At 45.5% G+C, this 17225-nt stretch overlaps 1 protein-coding gene across 1 annotated transcript in view; it reads left to right on the top strand.

Annotated features, from left to right (window-relative positions):
- The first annotated feature begins 2338 nt into the window (after positions 1-2338).
- ZBTB40 (zinc finger and BTB domain containing 40) overlaps positions 2339-17225 on the top strand; it is a 38082-nt gene continuing 23195 nt past the window's right edge. Inside the window, exons 1-5 of the mRNA XM_053898833.1 lie at positions 2339-3088; positions 3795-3928; positions 11842-12034; positions 12637-12779; positions 16626-16818. Of these exons, the coding sequence (XP_053754808.1) occupies positions 2392-3088; positions 3795-3928; positions 11842-12034; positions 12637-12779; positions 16626-16818 (1360 nt within the window). The 5' untranslated portion in view covers positions 2339-2391. The remainder of the gene's footprint in view (positions 3089-3794; positions 3929-11841; positions 12035-12636; positions 12780-16625; positions 16819-17225) is intronic.

The following is a 17225-nucleotide window of genomic DNA, read 5'->3' as shown; positions in this document are numbered from 1 at the left end:
AGATGCCTCTCTGACCATGCAACTTCCCTACTTAAAGCCTTTGAAACCCTTCAGTGTTCCTCATTCCCTTTCAGATAAATCCAAGCTCCTAAGCATGGCCCATGTATCTGTGGCCACACCCCCTGCCAGATTTAGCCCCTGATACTCCCTGTCCAGTATCACTGACATCCTTACAGCTCCCCCTCCCCCCCTTCCCCCCCACCACTGGGGATGTTTTCTTGTTCATGCAGGCTCACGCAGGCTCCCTGCTTCGAGCGCCTGTTGTCTTTCACTGTCTTTCCCTCGTCAGTGCCTACTCATTTATTCAGGCCGGTCAGCTCCTCCTCTAACTGCCTGACCCCCCTGGTCCGAAGCTGGGTTTCTGGGTGCAAATCTCTGCCATTAGCTTTCCTTCCATTCGTTTATTCATGCCACCATCTAATCAACAACATCGTGTGAGGCAGAATTTTAAGCTCTGGGATATAGCAGTCGATTTTAACAAGTTCCTTCCCTAAAGGAGCTTACATTCCAGTGAAGGGAGATACACGATGATGAGTAAAAATATATGTCATAGGTGATAATGCTATGATGATAAATAGAGTAAGAGGAATGGAATGGAGAAGAGGCTCCTATTTAAAGGACATAGGGAAGCCTTCAGTGATGATGGGGCCTTAGAGCAGAGACCTGATGGAAGTGAGAGTGAGCCATGCACACGTGTGGAGACACCTGCAGATGAACATGCTTAGTGTGTTCCGTGATCGGTGAGGAAGGCAGTGTGCTTAAGGTGGAATGAGTGAGGGAGAGCGGGTGGAAGGTGACATCAGAGAGTTAATGCCAACCAGGTTATGAGGAGGAACGTAGGCCATTAGGAGGACTTCGGCTTTTGGCGTTTACTCTGAGACCAGAAGCCCAGGAGGCCTTTGTGCGAAGAAGGGACAGGATGTGGCTGTGTGCTAAGAAGACCCCTCTGACTCCTGGGGTAGTGCTGGAAAGGGGCAGAGGCATGGAGACGGTTAGAAGGGATCGCTGTCGTAGTCCAGATAATAGGGGACGGGGGCTTGGACTGATCACAGAGAGCCAGGGGAGGCAGCAGGAAGTGATTGGGTTTTGGATATGTGTTGAAGGTAGAGCCAACAGGATTTATAAAGGATTCCATACGGGGTAGGAGGAAAAGACGGGAATCAAGGTTGACTTTTGAGTCTTGTTCTGAACAGCTAGAAAGACAAAATTGCTATAAAATGGGAAGGTGGCAGGAGAGTTTTAGATACAAGTTGAAACAACCTATCAGGCCTCCGATTGGAGATGCTGAGTAGGTAGCTGGAGGTGTGCATCTGGACTCCAGAGGACAGGACTGAGCTTGAGATGTCACCCTGCAAGCTGACAGGATAAGGATAAACTGCATAGTCCGGATTTGTTGATATTTCTTTTTATTTATTTATTTATTTATTTATTTTAACATTTATTCATTTTTGAAAGACAAAGAGAGACAGAGCGCAAATGGGGGAGGGCTGGAGAGAGAGGGAGACACAGAATCTCAAACGGGCTCCAGGCTCCGAGCTGTCAGCACAGAGCCCAACACGGGGCTCGAACTCACTCACGGACCGCGAGATCGTGACCTGAGCGGAAGTCGGCCGCTCAACCGACTGAGCCAGCCAGGTGCCCCAGGAAATGTTGATATTTCAAAAGTGTGGAATTAGATGGGACAGAAGACAGGAGGAGAGATGACTGAGTCCTGGAATATTCCAAACTGTAGAGGCCAGTGTGGCCCAGGGGACCCAGCAAAGGATGCTGGGTGGTGAGGTCACAGGAGAACCAGAGAGAGCAAGAGCAAGTGAAACAGGTGTTTGCAGCGGGAGGGAGTGATGACCCGTGTCCTGTGTTGCACATAGGCCAGATGAGATGAGGACAGCGTATTGAAGGTCCGTTTATGTAACTGTATGAGCCTTCTTCGTTTGGCTGAGAACTCACCGGAAGCAGGGGCGCGTACAGCTCTGACTTGGGTGGGACGCAGATGCTGTTGAACAGCTGTTTTCCTCAGGCTGGTTCTCTCCCTACCTCTGAGCTCCAGTCTCATCTGTAAAATGGGGAAGGTTTCCATTGAGTCACTGTGAGGATCCCGCGAGAGCTTCCAGATGAAGCGCTAAGCGTGGTCGCTTCCGTGTATTAAGCGCGTGACGGTTGCCGTCATGAACTTAGCGTACCTGGCGCGGCGCCCCTCCCTGTTGAGAAGCGTTTGTCAGATGCACCAGTGGGTTGCCCGTTTGTCTGACTGTTCCGTTCGTGGCGTCCCCCTTTGTGCCGGTGAGGTGTTAACGTGGCGCTTTCTGGGTTTCCCTGGGATGCAGCGCTGATCCGCAGACAGCGGATTCCGGAGGCGAGAGGGCGAGACGTCCTCGGGGCGGGGCCGCTGCCATGGAGCTCCCCAGCTATGGCCGGCAGCTGCTGCAGCAGCTCTACACCCTGTGCAAGGAGCAGCGCTTCTGTGACTGCACCATTTCCGTTGGCACCATCTACTTCCGGGCCCACAAGCTCGTCCTGGCCGCGGCCAGCCTCCTGTTCAAAACCCTGCTGGACAACACCGACACCATCTCCATCGACGCGTCTGTGGTGAGCCCCGAGGAGTTTGCCCTCTTGCTGGAGATGGTGTACACTGGCAGGCTGCCTGTGGGCAAGCACAACTTCTCCAAAATCATCTCTTTAGCCGACAGCCTGCAGATGTTCGACGTGGCCGTGAGTTGCAAAAATCTTCTCACCAACCTCGTAAGCTGCTCCGTTCAGGGCCAGGTGGTGCGGGATGTCTCCGCACCGTCCTCAGAGTCACTCAGGAAGGAGCCCGAGAAGCCCGAGGTGGAAACCCTTTCCCCCGAGGGTGCTGCAGAGCCTCGTTGTTCCCCCGAGGATTCTGCCCCTCCGGGGGGCCCTGTGAAAGCCGAGACCGAGGAGGCGGTCCATACGGTCGCACAGGAGATGAGCGTGGGTCCTTCCACCGCCCAGGAGATTCCGGGGAATGCAGACGCCCCGGTGGAGACTCCTCGTACAGCTGAAGTTTGTTCCCCCTCCCCTGCCGGACAAGCCTTTAGTGCGGCGAAGGAGGCGAGCACGGAACCAGGTAACATTCGCGTAACAGTTGTTTTGTGATCCGTCCCTCTGTTGTCAGTTACTATGTTCAGTGACTCTTGTGGAGTTTTTGTTTCTTTTTTTTTAAAGTTTGTTTATTTATTTTTGAGAGAGAGAGAGAGTGAAGGGGAGGGGCAGAAGGAGAGGGAGAGAATCCCAGGTAGGCTCCGGGCTGCCAGTGCATAGTGACCCCGGGGCTCGAATTCAGGAAATGTGAGATCGTGACCTGCGTGAAACCAAGAACCGGACGCTCAACCCACGGAGCCACCCAGGCGCCCCAGGAGTTCTTTTGTTTCAGTGATGAATTTACTGAAGACCACTGCTAGATAGGCAACCAAAATCCAATCCAATCCCACACAAAATCCGAAGCAAAACTCCTCCTGGGGCATTCTTCTTTTAAAAGTGTTTGTGTTTTTGAGTGTTGGAAGTCTGAAGATGAACTACAGAGCAGAAAAGCAATACCGAAATAGTGATGTATCAGTTTTGATGTCTACCCATTATTCTAACCAGGATGAGGCTGGCACAAAGGAAGAAGCTGTAAGAGACACTGTTCTTTGTTACCCATAACTGATGTGTCAGGTGTCAGTTATAGATGCAGTATGTGCCCTAAAGGTCATCAGCTTAAACTTTTAAAAATCACTTCAAATGATGAATCACTGATTTTTTTTTTTTTTTATTGTGTTTTGTTTTGCGCTCAGAGTATGAGAGGAAACGCCATCAGCTGAATTTTCTTCTAGAAAATGAAAGTATCTTCTCTGATGCACTCTTGGTTACCCAGGACGTTTTAAAAAGACTAGAAGAATGTTCAGAAATTAAAGGTGCACAGGAGGAGGTAGGTCCTGCGAGTTTTGTTTGTTTGCTGGTGTCCAGTGTTCTCTGGACACCAGATCAGCCTTCCATATGGGGCAGAACAATGAAAATGCAAAATACCTCGGGTCTCAGTTTTTTCAAACTTAAATTTTTTTGACATTTAGTCTCTAAAGAGCCGTCTTGCAACAGTACTAGGCAATGTGCTTTCAAAACCTGAATCCCAGCTTTCAACCAGTTTTGATCCAGGATGCTTAACTGATCATACCATTTCCTCCTGATTAATCAAGGGTAAAATGAAGCAGAGGGTAGTCATGGATAACCCCAAATCAAGATCAAATGATAAAAACCAAAGCAGAACAACAAGAAATACTCAAAACGTGGCACGTCAAGGATTTAATACAAACCTTACATGGTGAACTGTAGTCAGTGTTTAGGAATACGGTAGCCATTTTCAGACACAAAACAGTAATGGTGAACATTTATTGAGTACTTAATATGCTACACTTGGGACACATGTTATCACATTTAATTCTGACAGAAATCACCAGGGTGGATTTTACTCTTTTCTAGCCCCATTCTATGGAAGAGAAAACAGTCTCAAGGAGGTAACATAACGTGGCCAAGGTCACAGAGCTCGTAGGACTGAGCAGTAATTCAGACCAAACCACTTTGACTTCAGAGCTAGCTGTTCCTTTGCACACTGGGTTTTACTGCCAATAGGGTAAAAATGATACACATTTGTCATGTATGTATAAATGTTTAAGAATTGCCCGGCAGAAAACCGCCCAATGGCTTATCATGCTCTTTTTCTTAGCTGACCTTTTCTCCTTTTCAGTATCTTGGTGAGACGCATCCCCACCTGTGGGCTTCCCACTACCTGATTCCTCAGATCTTGAACCTACAGGATTGATTCCACGGCCACTTTAGAACTCCTCGTGCTTCTCTCTTCACCCAGCCGTGCCTCCTGTGCTGAGAGGGGCTGGCACAGTCAGCGGGCACTGTGCCTGCAGGCTCATCTGAGGGGTGGAGTGGGGTGGGGGAGGCCTCCCATGTTGCTGTTAGTTACCATAATCCAAGCAGTAAATGTCTTCTACTATTTAAGTATTTCCCCGATTCATAGCAAGTTACTTTAAAAAAAAAAAAAAAAAAATTCAAGGTCAAGTATTTATTTTGACCGTGGTTAATCAGTAGTTGGCTGTAAATTATTTTCTTGAGAGAGAAGCTTTTTATAAGACTGGGTTAACCCTGATGACTCTGGTAGGGAGGTTACAGATTGGTATCTTGGTACAAATCCTTGGTATTCTTTGTACCGATTATGTTGAAGGACATTATGATTTTATATTTTTGCACTTGGATGTTCTCTTAACTGTTCGGTGTATCATTTTTGTCACTAGTTTGTTACCTTGATAGCTTATAGACACATCTCTTCATTTGTTCTCTTAGGACTTCCTCTCCATTTAATTTTGGTTATGGAGGAGCAAGAGCATCCCTTAGACCAGCAACACCCAAATTTTTAGTGTTGCCTGTGGACAGACTTGCTTGAACTGTGTGTTAAGCATTTTTTTCTAACGCTGGTACCTAAAATGTGCGGCAAATAACAAATGCTCAAGAAATTTTTGCTGTACGTGGTTTCATTCAACATTTTTTCCCCTCCTGATTCTTGTCCTAATCTTTTGATGGCAGTAACATTAATAATACTTGGAAAGAACACTGATTCACTGTTGGGGATCATTATAGGCTTATGTTATTTTTTCTCAGTTTTAGAGATGAGAGTAAGAGCTCTACAAATCACTTGGTGGCTGTATTTAAAACTGAGTCTGTTATAGTCCATAATAAACCTTTCAGTTACAGAAAGAAAAAGAAAAACGGCTAAAGAGCATCAGATTAAATTAAAATATAGAGTTGGTGAAGTGCTGCTTTGTACTTAGGGCCTGTACTTCTGTCTCACTTTTTTAATGTTTATTTATTTTTGAGAGCTAGAGAGTGTGAGCCGGGGAGGGGCAGAGAGAGAGGGAGACACAGAATCCGAAGCAGGCTCCGGGCTCCGAGCTATCAGCACAGAGCCCGACACGGGGCTCGAACCCGCGAACCAGAGATCATGACCTGAGCCGAAGCCGGACGCTTAACCGACTGAGCCACCCAGGTTGCCCATCTGTCACTTATAACTTCCCTTTAGACAGGTTTATTAAGGTATGATTGACATACAGCAAGATGTATGTGTTTAAAGTGTGCAGTTTGATAAGTTTTAAAACCTGAAACCATCACCACAAGCAAGATATTGAACATATCCATCACCCTTAAGTTTACTTATGCCCTTGGTCATCCCTTCTCCCTTCTCCCCCCCTCCCCCCTTTCAACTTACCCATCCCTGGGTGATAGTGACCTGCTTTCTCTCTGTAAATGAATTTGTATTTTCTAGAGTATTATATACAAATGGAGTCATATAGTCAATATATATTCTTTTTGGTCTGGCTTCTCGCATTCAGTATAATTCTTCTGGGGTCTATCCATGTCATTGTATGTTTATTCCTTTTTTATGCCCGAGCAGGGTTCCAGTGTGGATATACAATTATTTTATTCAGCTCTCCCGTTTGCTAGTGTTGTGCTCTCAAACAACTTAATCTCTATAAACGTTAATTTCTTAATTTGTAAAACAGAAATGTTATCACCTACATTACAGGATCGTTGTCAAATTAATAAAGACTATTGATGTAAAACTCACACTAAAATGTCGGGCACATAGAAAGAGCTCAGTTGGTGGTGACTGCTGTTGTTTGTTTTTACATCAACTCTCTATTTTTAGGCCTAGTTGACTTTGAAACCCGTTTTTTACTTAATGCCTTATAATATCCTCGTTCCATGGTCGTTTTCTCTGACACATGGGATGGATCGCTGTTTCTTTAAGCTTAATTTGCAAGTCATGCTTTCAAATAGGTACCATTACCCGCCTGGAAGTACCTTCCTGAACTGCAGGCGTAGCGTCTTGTACAAAGCCATCGGTCTCTAGGACAATGGGTTCAGTGTATATAAAAATTATCCAGTGTACTTGTTAAAACTTACACCTCCAAACCTCATTTCCAGAGGGTCTGATTCTTAGGTTGTGGTAGAGTTTGGGGAATCTACGTCTTTAACAGGCTCCCCGTTTTGCTGCTTCGGTATCTGTAGACCACATTTCTCAGAAGCACCGTCAGAGAAGTTCATGGCTCACACAATTCTTCATGTATGATGCAGATGTCACAGTGTGCTGCTGCCTCTCAGTGATTTGAGGGCCCACCAAGCACACATTGTTCCCAAGTGTTACTCTTTGCTTACCCCTGATTCAGCAAATATTTACTGAGCAGCTGGTAAGTGCCAGGCATTGAGCCGGTTGCTAGGAAAAGAAAAGGAAATAAGACTGGATCCCTATCCCTATAGCAAAGAAGTCCTGCCACACGTGTAATTATTTTTTTGGAAGTCCCCAAACTATGGGAATCCCCAGAAGGCCTCAGTATTGAAAGCATCTGCAGACGGTTCACTTGAAACATCAGTCTGCATTTCAGCTACAATCGTAAAGGTCGGGAGTTTGTTTGTTATTTTTCTGTTTAAACATTTTTAGCTCCCAAGGAGCTTTGAATGCTTTTTGTTGTTGTTATTTGGTTAATCAGCATAACATTAAGAAGACAGCTTAACATTAAAAATAATCTGTGCTTGGATGTGTAATTTTGAGGCTTGTTAAGGCTTGTGAGCATTCTGTTGAGATGGACCAGCCTGTTCCTCTTCTGAAACACAGATATAGGGTGTGCAACCGGCCTGGACTGGGTTTCAGGAAGACACCATCAACTAGTGTCCTGATTATTCTCTTTCCTGAGATACATGATGAAAGGTGGCAAAGCCATTCCCCGAGCGGTGATTTGCGGCAACATGAGAGGAGGCCGGGCTGCTTGGGTTGTGTGCAACCGAAGCCAAAACTGATTAAGGAGAAATCTCTTGGGTGCTGGGATGGGAAAGTGGCTTCTGCCTGTCTTTATCTCAGTGTAATATTGCTGCCCATTAGAAAAAGCAGATCCTGACCTTAACAGGCTTTCTGGCTGAGCTGAGCAAAACCTCTGTTTAAAGGCAAGCTCATATTTTTTTTCAGCTGTAATGCAGGAACTTTTAATTGTCTTTTTTCTTTATTCCTAGCCATGTCCCTGCTTTTAATTAGTTGTGTATATAGCAGAGTGAATCTATGACTAGAATAAGGAGATAACTTCTACTATTGATTTCCTTGCTGTTTGATCCACTTTTCTCCTAAAGTTCTAGAAAGACTCCCAAAGCTTAAGATCTAGTAGCATTTTTTTCTCCTTCAACTTTGTTTCAAAGGCAAACAAGTCTCCCATGTGAATGTGATGTTTTCAAACATGTCACTACTTTGGAGGTTTGTCAAGAAGTGCAGGTCTGTGTCTTGTGGACTGTGTTCACTGACATTGTAGGGTGACCCTGTTGAGAAGTTAATAGGATTCATTTTAAAGGCCTATGAGAAATGAAAATAAGTTGTTGTTTTTCCAAAGCTTCTCTCTGCAAATTATTAAGTCTAAGATATGCAGCCATAGGTAGAAGGGCTATTGGTTTTATGGCAAGGGAATTTCATGCAGTTAAACAAGTCTTTATTAAGCACCTACTGTGTACCAGTCTATATACAAATCATCGGTACCAGGAGGAATGCTACGGATGGTCAAGATATGACCCAGTGTTCAAAGTGATTCTAGTAAGTCCAGTACAATGCAGTGTAAACGGATTTGGTTATACTCAAAATCTGGGAGTTGGAACTATGAAAAGGGTTCCAGGTCAATGGAATCAGCTCAGTGTTTCCTCCAGGGAACTCTACTTCCTGGCCATGCAGCCTTGGGCAGGTTACCTCACCTCTTTGACTCATTTAGGTAGTCGTAGAAGTAATGCGCCCTAGGACTGATGTGAGGGGTTAAGGAGACGGCATATATGCACAGTGTCTGGGATGGTGTTGAGCTCGTGTGGTCTGTATCATTAGTGCCGTCATCTGGCTCGGCATTCAAGGGAGGAGTGAGTGAACAAGAATACAGCGTAGCTCAAACAGACCCAAAGGCAGTAGGCAGACAGTTGGGAAAAAGAAGTAAATTCAATTAAAAGACCTTCGTACAAGGCAAAGATTAAATTTTTAAAAGGAAACTGTCCCATCTTTAAATCTACTGACCTGTAATTCGTTCATAAATCAAAGTACTCTGTGAATACATGTGTGACCATAAATTGATATGAATTTATTGAAGTACCTTTAACTCTAAGAATCCAAGGAATTCCAAGTGTATGGTTAAAGAGCAAAACTCGGTTTTGGGTTCATCTCTCAGAGTTCCGGTACACGATAGCCATAAGTGAACCTCAGTCTGCCGCAATATGTGACACCCTCTGTTCGGGCAGATACGCTATTTCAGAAAAGGGCTCACCGCACGGCGGAGCCCCAGGCAGCTTCGGAGGCTGATGGAGTAACAGTTAAAATGCTGGCTCTGGTGCCAGGTCCCCAGTAGGTTCTGGAAGAAAGAGCAAAGAGCAGGGCTGTCCAGGCAACTGACTGCTCCCTCCTGGCCCTTTCATCAGCCCACCCCTGCTCATCTTCCCAGATGGTCACACCCTAGCGTCACTGCTGAGCAATGAAGTTAACAAATGTTTTAATTTCACTGCTGAGCAGTTCTGCCGAGGAGGAGACAGCAGAGAGGATAATGAGAAGCACATCAGATGCCACCATTGATGAAAGCTTTTCTTCCCCACCGGCTCATGTGATAATGCCCGACAAATTGGATACTGGAGAGAGGTGGATTCGGGATATTCAGAGAGCTTCGGGTGAAAGAACGCCGGCTTCGGATAGAAGAGGACGGCTAAATGCTGTATCGGTTAAGATGCATCGAAGGAAGAGTGGAAGGAAAGTGAAAATGAAGAGGGAGAAACCCGTTAGTTATAAGGGCATTAGCACTGAGTGGGTCTGTGTTAGTTATTTGTTGCCCTGTAACAGATTAACATTTAGCAGTTTAAAAGAGCACACATTTATGACCTCGCCGTTTCTGTTGGTCAGGAATCTAGGCATACCTAGCCGAGCCCCTGGCTCGAGGTGCCTAGGAGGTCTGTGTCAGGGTGCATCAGCCAAGGCCGCAGACAGCCCCTGCCTGGGCTGGGTTGGAGTGGGGGTGGGGAGTGTCTCGTTCTAAGTACACCCACGTGACTGTTGGCAGGGTTCTGAAGACTGACTTCCAAGCCCGCTCACTGAGTGTTGGCCGGAGACATAGTTCCCGCCACGTGGGCCTCTCCGTAGGGCAGCTCACAAAACGGCAGCCTGCCTCGAGAGCCAAGACGGACAACACCCACATAGACGAGACGGAAGTCCTAGAAACTTCGCCTCAGAAGTGCCATCCCGTGACCCCTGCCATATTCTTTTCCTTAGAAGCATGTCATCAGTCTCAGCCTGAGGGCACGAATACCTGGTGCCGGGGATATTGCGATCCTTTTAGAGGCTGCCTACCTCCTACTGCCATCAGGGAAAAGGCATTCTCTGAAGAGGTTTTAGGTGGACCAACAAAGGTACAGAAGGCTGAATAAATGTGACTGAAGGGGATTAAGCATTCAACTGAGTTGGTATCTCGTTTGTCTCTTGTTATTAAAATAGAGACAAGATGAGTTACTTCAGGTTCTTGGAAGTTACTTAATTCACTTAATATGGATTCCTAAACTGGGTTTTATCTGAATTTACTTTTGTCCCTGACTAAAAATCCTAGGAACCTTGTCTTTCAAGTTTAACTTGGCTTTCTACAGCCATTCTGTGATCAGAAAGCAAGCTCAAGCAAAGCCAAGAAACACAAAGCCTAACTCGTTCCTAATTCCTGTTTATTTGGGAGGAGGAGAAAAGGATAAACATCTCTCTCAACAAAAATTTTAAACCTGTAATTACTACCAGAATTGATAACTATCTAGATGAATTTAGCAACTGTAGATTTTCATGAGATCCTTTCATGTCGTCTGTGTGTGTAGAAAACCATAACTTTTTGCTTTCTTGTGCAAAAACTCTTCTTTTATAGTATCGACACTAAAAATCATCAAAGGTAGGTTGTAGTTTTGCCAACTAGAAATACAAAGGCTATGCACGTGAAATTAACTTTCGGTTCCTTATTTTTAAAAGTAAACCCATGATTGCTAAAATAGAAATATTAACCCTTCTTTCCAGTTGGCCTTCCTCCCGCTGATTTTGTTTTATTTCACCACCAGAGTGGCTGATATTTTAGTACTCCAGGGTTAGAAGAGTCCAGATGGTGGCACTTGGTGCCAAGACCTCTGGAGGATAAGGCGTTTCTGGTGGAAATTGTGCGGCTCTAGACTTAAACGGAAAGCTTCGGATTAGAGAGCTAGCTTTCAGGGGGATCTGCCTAGAGGTGATATAAAAAGTATATGTGTGAGAGCTTTTCCAAAGGGAGAGCATAATGGAAGAAAAAGGACAGAGTTGAGACCAGTTTTTGGTACTGCTGATAGGTAGAAGTTTGGAAGGAAAGCCAGTGAGGAAGGCTGAGAAGGAGGGGTCGGAAAGGCCGGTGCTTATCCACACCAAATGCTTCAGTGTTACAAAGTCAGAGGAGCCCGGGGCCCCTGGGTGGCATCCTACTCTTGATTTTGGTTCGGATCACCATCCCAGAGCCATTGGATCAAGCCCCGTGTCGGGCTCTGTGCTGAGCGTGGAGCCTGCTTAAGATTAATTTTCTCCCCGCACCCCTCTCTGCTCCCCCTTCCTCTCTCCCCGTCTCCCCCACTCAATGTCGTCTCATGCAAGGGACACAGAAATGCCATATACCACAGAAAGGCCAAACAGGCAGGGATCAAATTGGTTAGGGCCTCACTCTCCAAATCCGAAGAGCGTGGGGTTCTTGTGGCCGGCTGATCTCTCTTGTTGGTTACTTGTGTTCACAGACTATAATGGGGTGTCTTGAGGGTGAAGAAGGACGTTCAGCATTCCAGAGAATCCTGGATAAAGTAAGAGATGAGAGCCTGGATGTTCAGACTGTCGTGTCTCTGTTGAGGCTATACCAAGATTCCAATCCTGCAGTAAAGGCAGCGTTGTTACACAGAAAGCCAGAAGACGTACAAGCAGCGCAGCCAAAAGGTAGGAGAAAACCCTGTCCACCCAAGTGGCTTGAGTTTTATTCTGGGAAGATGCCGTCAAGTTTGCTCCAGTGGCTTAGTTGCCATGAAGTGATTTTCCACATCAATTCTGCCCGTAATTCCAGAAGCTGCCTGTTAAATATATACCACCTAAACTTGAGCCTCCATTTCTATCCCCTAGTTAACTAGTCCGACACCTTGAAGTTGGAGCAGACGGTCCGTGTTCTCCTGCCCTTCAAAAAGCCACACGTCCCAGTCAGTGTCCTGACCGCCCAGGTCACGTGAACTGGTTTGCCAGCGGCACTTGCAGCTGAAGTTTCTCTCGCTTGGGTTAGGTACAAAGCAGTGGCCTTGCCAACCAGAAGTTAACCTCTGGCTGGCTCTGCAGCTTTGTGTTTCGACAGATAAATGAAACATTTTTCCTTTCATAGAGTTTAAACAGAATAATAAAGTATTTTCCTCTCCAGAAAGAGATTCTGCATTCGGGCGCTCAAAATAGGCTGAGAATCACTTTCCTATTCCGTTAGATCTCTCTTGACAAACCATGCTGTCATTTTCTTCAAATTGACTAGCTTCTCTGGTGTGTGTCTCTTTGTCCCCCAGGGAGCACAGAGGAGGGGAAGACCTTGTCTGCTCTGTTACTGGAACACAAAGAGGACCTGATCCAGTGTGTCACACAGCTGAGACCCATCCTGGAGTTCCTGGAAACAGCCAAGGAGGAACTCCTAACTGGCGCTGAGAGAAGGGTAACCGTGTCAAGCATTTCTTCCTCCCTCCTGAATCTGCGTAGCACAGTTTTTAACCTCTCTGTGGCACGTAGCATTTTCTCCCTTGCAGTGTTTCTATGCCCGCTGCATAGAAAGCACCCTGAGGTTCACGTTCTTGATCCGCGTCTCTTTGTACCCCCTGCAGCAGCTTGCTGAGGGCCTCGCACGTCATGGCGTACAATTAAACGCTTAGATGTGTGGGTGGGTGCACAGTCCTGCTCCGACTCGGTGAGTTTTTAATATAAAAGTTGCCTCAAAGGTTAAAACGTCCAGGCACATTTGTAATTATTATGACACTTTCCTTCTTTATAGAAAGGGTACACTGTTCATCGGTAGGAAAAAGTGGGGAAACCAGCAAAAACAAAAGAATTCAAATCTGTCACCGTCTCGCCACTCCACGGTGACCACTGCTGACATTTTGGAGCACGTGCCCCTCCGTATTCTCGTTTGAATCACCCAGAGACAGGCTTAGTAGCCAGGATAACCTGGTGTTTCTACTTACTGTACTGCGACTACGCTTCGTCCCCGTAAGCTGGATTTTGGTAGCTGCGTTGTATTCTGTTTAACGGACACACCATAATCCATTAGTTGTTTGTGGCGGCAGGTCTGTTTCCAATTTTTTTTGCCATAATAAATGAGGTGGCAGAGAACATCCTTGCATACACATCTTTGCATACCTCTCAAATTCTTTCCTTCGAGTAATTTCTAAGAAGTAAGATTTTGGAACAGAGAGTGTCAAAACGTTCAGGTGTTTGCTCTCTTTTGCCAAATTGCCCTTCAGAAAGGTTGTGCCAATTTACTCTCCCACCAGCCAGCTACTCAAATCCTCACAAAACTGCTAGCATGACTTCTCAAGTCAACTAGATAACTGTATTTGTTGGTGTTATTGATTTCAACTTTGTGCTAAAAATAGTTTCATATCTGGAAGGAAGGAACAGGGACAGAGCACTTCTGTGGCGTCAGTTCTTAAAACTAGGGGAAGTGGCTTATATGTTGGGGAGAGAAAATGTTTAGAAAGTAGTGGTAGGATGGCTGAGCACTGGATTAGTGGTGAAGACTGGCTCCTACCTAGATTCTCTGTTTTCAGTGATCTGAAACTGGAGTTTTTTCATACCAAATGGGAGCAATCTGTAATCTCAAAATTATGTTCTATAAATTCTGTTTCCAAAATTATAACTCCTTTGCATTTCTTAGAGAAAGACAATATACAAAATAAGGTTAAACCTCTGGTTTCTCCTGAGACTTAAAATTAAATGTAATTTCAGGCACTCAGTTTAAGTAAGTTGCCGATAGCTCGAGAAGTACCTGATTCCCTGGTTAGGGATTTCATTCGATTACTCATTCAAACCTTTTCGTTATTAGCTGGATTGAATGTGTCCTTTGAACTGTTTCATTATCTCGGTGAAATAGCATTTATAGGAAGAGCCCAAACGGAGCCGCATTCCCTGCACCAAGACAGACCACGCTATCATTTTCTTCTGTCACTTTCAGTTTACTTGACAGAAAGGACTGAAGGAGAAGAACTTAAATTAGTTCTAAATCGCAAAAACACTTCTTAGAATCGGGGTTCTACCAGAGCTTCATTAAGCTACTTCTTCTCATGAAAATTGAAGCAAAATAATAAAGCAGGAGTGTAGAGGTGAATGTTGATTCGAATCGCCACCGTGTTTTGACATGGTGTGGGGCGTTCACTCAGCCCTTTTAGAACTTCTCCCTGTTACGGGATGATGCTAATCAAGGCACCGTGGCCCTTATCTACCCATACCCTGGGTTCTGTAAGAAATGGTGAATAGAAATGTCTTTACTTCAGGATTGGAAACAGTCACAAGGAGGGTAACCTCACAGTTGTCTTTAACTTACTGCTTACTGTGTGCTGAGGACCTTTGAAACATTCCTCAGCTCTGCCCTCGCGGCAATTCCATGCCGTCATGGACGTTACTCTAATTTTAGAGATGACGAAACAGGAGCCACCTGGGTGGCTCAGTCGGTTGAGCACCCGATTTCGGCTCAGGTCACGATCTCACAGTTCGTGAGTTCTAGACCCGCACTGGGCTCGCTGCTGTCACACAGAGCCTGCTTCGGATCCTCTATTTCCCTCTCCCCGCCCCTCCCCCACTTGCGCTTTCTCAAAGATAAATAAACATTTAAAAAGATAATAAAATAAAGGTGAAGAAACAGACACTTGAGAAGGTTAGGCAGCTCACCCCAAGACACAGCTGCTGGGTGCCAGTCCTGGAACTCAGGAAGTCTAAGCAAAGCACAGTTCTCTTAACCGCTGGGCATAGTGCTTCCTAATCATACCAATAGCCACTATCGTTTAAAGATCACATGTGTCCTAGAAGTTATGTCGGGCTCTACAAATAGCGACTTCACTTTATAGACTCCTAATAACCGCTGTGCAAGGGCTGTTGTTATTCTCTTCTTCCACAGGTAGGAAGATAAGGTTCAAAGAATTAAATAACTCACCCAGGGTCACACAGGCAATACGTTTTACGACTGGGGTTCCTACTAGGCCTGTCTGGCTTTAAAGCCTGTACCCACTCTTGACAGTTTCTGGCCGCCTCATTATGTATCAGAGAATTACTTAGGAACTAAGACGTAGCAGTGAAATCAGTATGGGTTTTAGATAGAGACACTTTCACTTTAAATTATGATTCATTTAGTAGAAATCTAGTACATATTAGACATTAAACAAAGAGAATGACTGTGTTCTCTACTGACGAGGAACATGACAGCTTAATTTATAACGTATGCACTCCTTTCGTATGTATATAGGTGTTCCTTTCGTATACGTAAAACCAATTTGGTTTTATAACTACATTTCCTTTTAAATGGGAGTTAATTTGACAATGGCATCCTCTGGCATGCAACTGTGACTGACCTGCTTCACTGTTTCTCCTGAAAGCTAGCATTTTCCCATAGGAAAGCTCAAAATTTGGTTACTGGGAATCTGTAGATTGTATGTGTTGAAATAATCTCCCACATTATCTATCAGTTCCAGAAGAGCCTTGTTCCACATAGTGAGTCGTAGTCCATTAGGACTATTTTAATAGGAAAATAGCTGTAAAATAACAGTCATTTGTTTTACTTTTCAACCTTTTGCTGGAACCCTGTGTCCTTTTGACTCAGTAAATCCTCTAGCACACCGAGGAAGAAAAGGGGGCAGAGGTGGGGGCTGACGACTGGAGCTGATGTATGTGCAGAGCTGACAGGAGAGATCGAGAATGCAGAATCCACGAGAAAAACCATCCAGAAGTGCACTTTAAATCCATCATTTCGGAGGCCACAGACTAACGTGTAACTTACCTGGGCATTCAAATTGCTATGCAAATAAAGTAAAAGGAAGTAAAATAATAGGATTGCTCTGAAATTGCAGCCTCTTACCGTGGTCATGTACTGTACTGAACAGAGGCTGAAAACCACTGTAACTGTACTCATTAATTTCCAGTCTGTTTCTCAGTGTCTGTGTCTGTGTCTGAACAAATCAGATCTGAAGAACAACGTGAGAGGTCAGCTACCTGCTCTGCCACATAGGCCTCGTGCAGGAATCTTCTCACAGAATGCAAACCACTGGGGGACAAAGAATGTACACAGACCTGCATTTGAGAAGGAAGGATTCTCACAGAGCTGTTTGTTTGGAGAATGCTCGGGATTTGTACTGACACAACACAAAGAAGAGACCATGGGAACAGTGGCACTAGAGACGGCAGAGGAGGACCGGGGACGGGCGCCTCGTCCTTCCGTTTTGCTGGGCTCGCCAGCGGTGTGTTAGATGCACCGCGAATCGCTAGTAACCAGTGTCTGCCTCATTGCTTGCCGCTGCAGGAGATCCTGAATTGCTGCGAGGGCGGGACCCCCAAGGAGACCGTAGAAAAGCTGCTGCACAGAATGTCTGAAGACAAGACTCTGACTGCAGAGAGTTTGGTAAAACTCCTTCAGGCTGTGAAACCGACGTCCCCAAACTTGGGCCTTCTGCTGGAGAATTTGCAGAAATTAGCCACTTCGCCAGGCACCACAGGTATTAGTTAATTGTCGGCTCTCTGGACTGGAACCTCTCCCAGAAAATTAGAGCTTAAACACCCTTTTGGCTCCATGCTGGGGAGATGAGATAATGGTAGGAGATGCCCTCGTGAAACAGAGACTAGCTGTCAGAGATCAGTGATCCTCCATAGTTCTGGAGTGAAGATCTGGAATCTGAGAATTGCTCTTCTCCATCACGTTTCCCTCATGATGTTCCTGTGGTTCGGGGTTTGTTAAGGTGTGGTTTTTCCAGGGTTGCCTCACATGGCACCCGTGAATGCCTAAGGAGCAGACGGGCTCACAGAGCGCATGGTTTTGACAAGCTGTGTTCGTAAATACAAGCAGCAAAGACTCAGATCTTGATTTTCCCACTCCCGTTTGAGTGCTGTTTGGCTCTGGCAGTCC

This window comes from Panthera pardus, unplaced genomic scaffold, assembly GCF_024362965.1.
Source record: "Panthera pardus isolate Hobbes unplaced genomic scaffold, ASM2436296v1 HiC_scaffold_11, whole genome shotgun sequence".
Taxonomy (NCBI): domain Eukaryota; kingdom Metazoa; phylum Chordata; class Mammalia; order Carnivora; family Felidae; genus Panthera; species Panthera pardus.
This window is presented reverse-complemented; position numbering and strand designations above follow the sequence as displayed.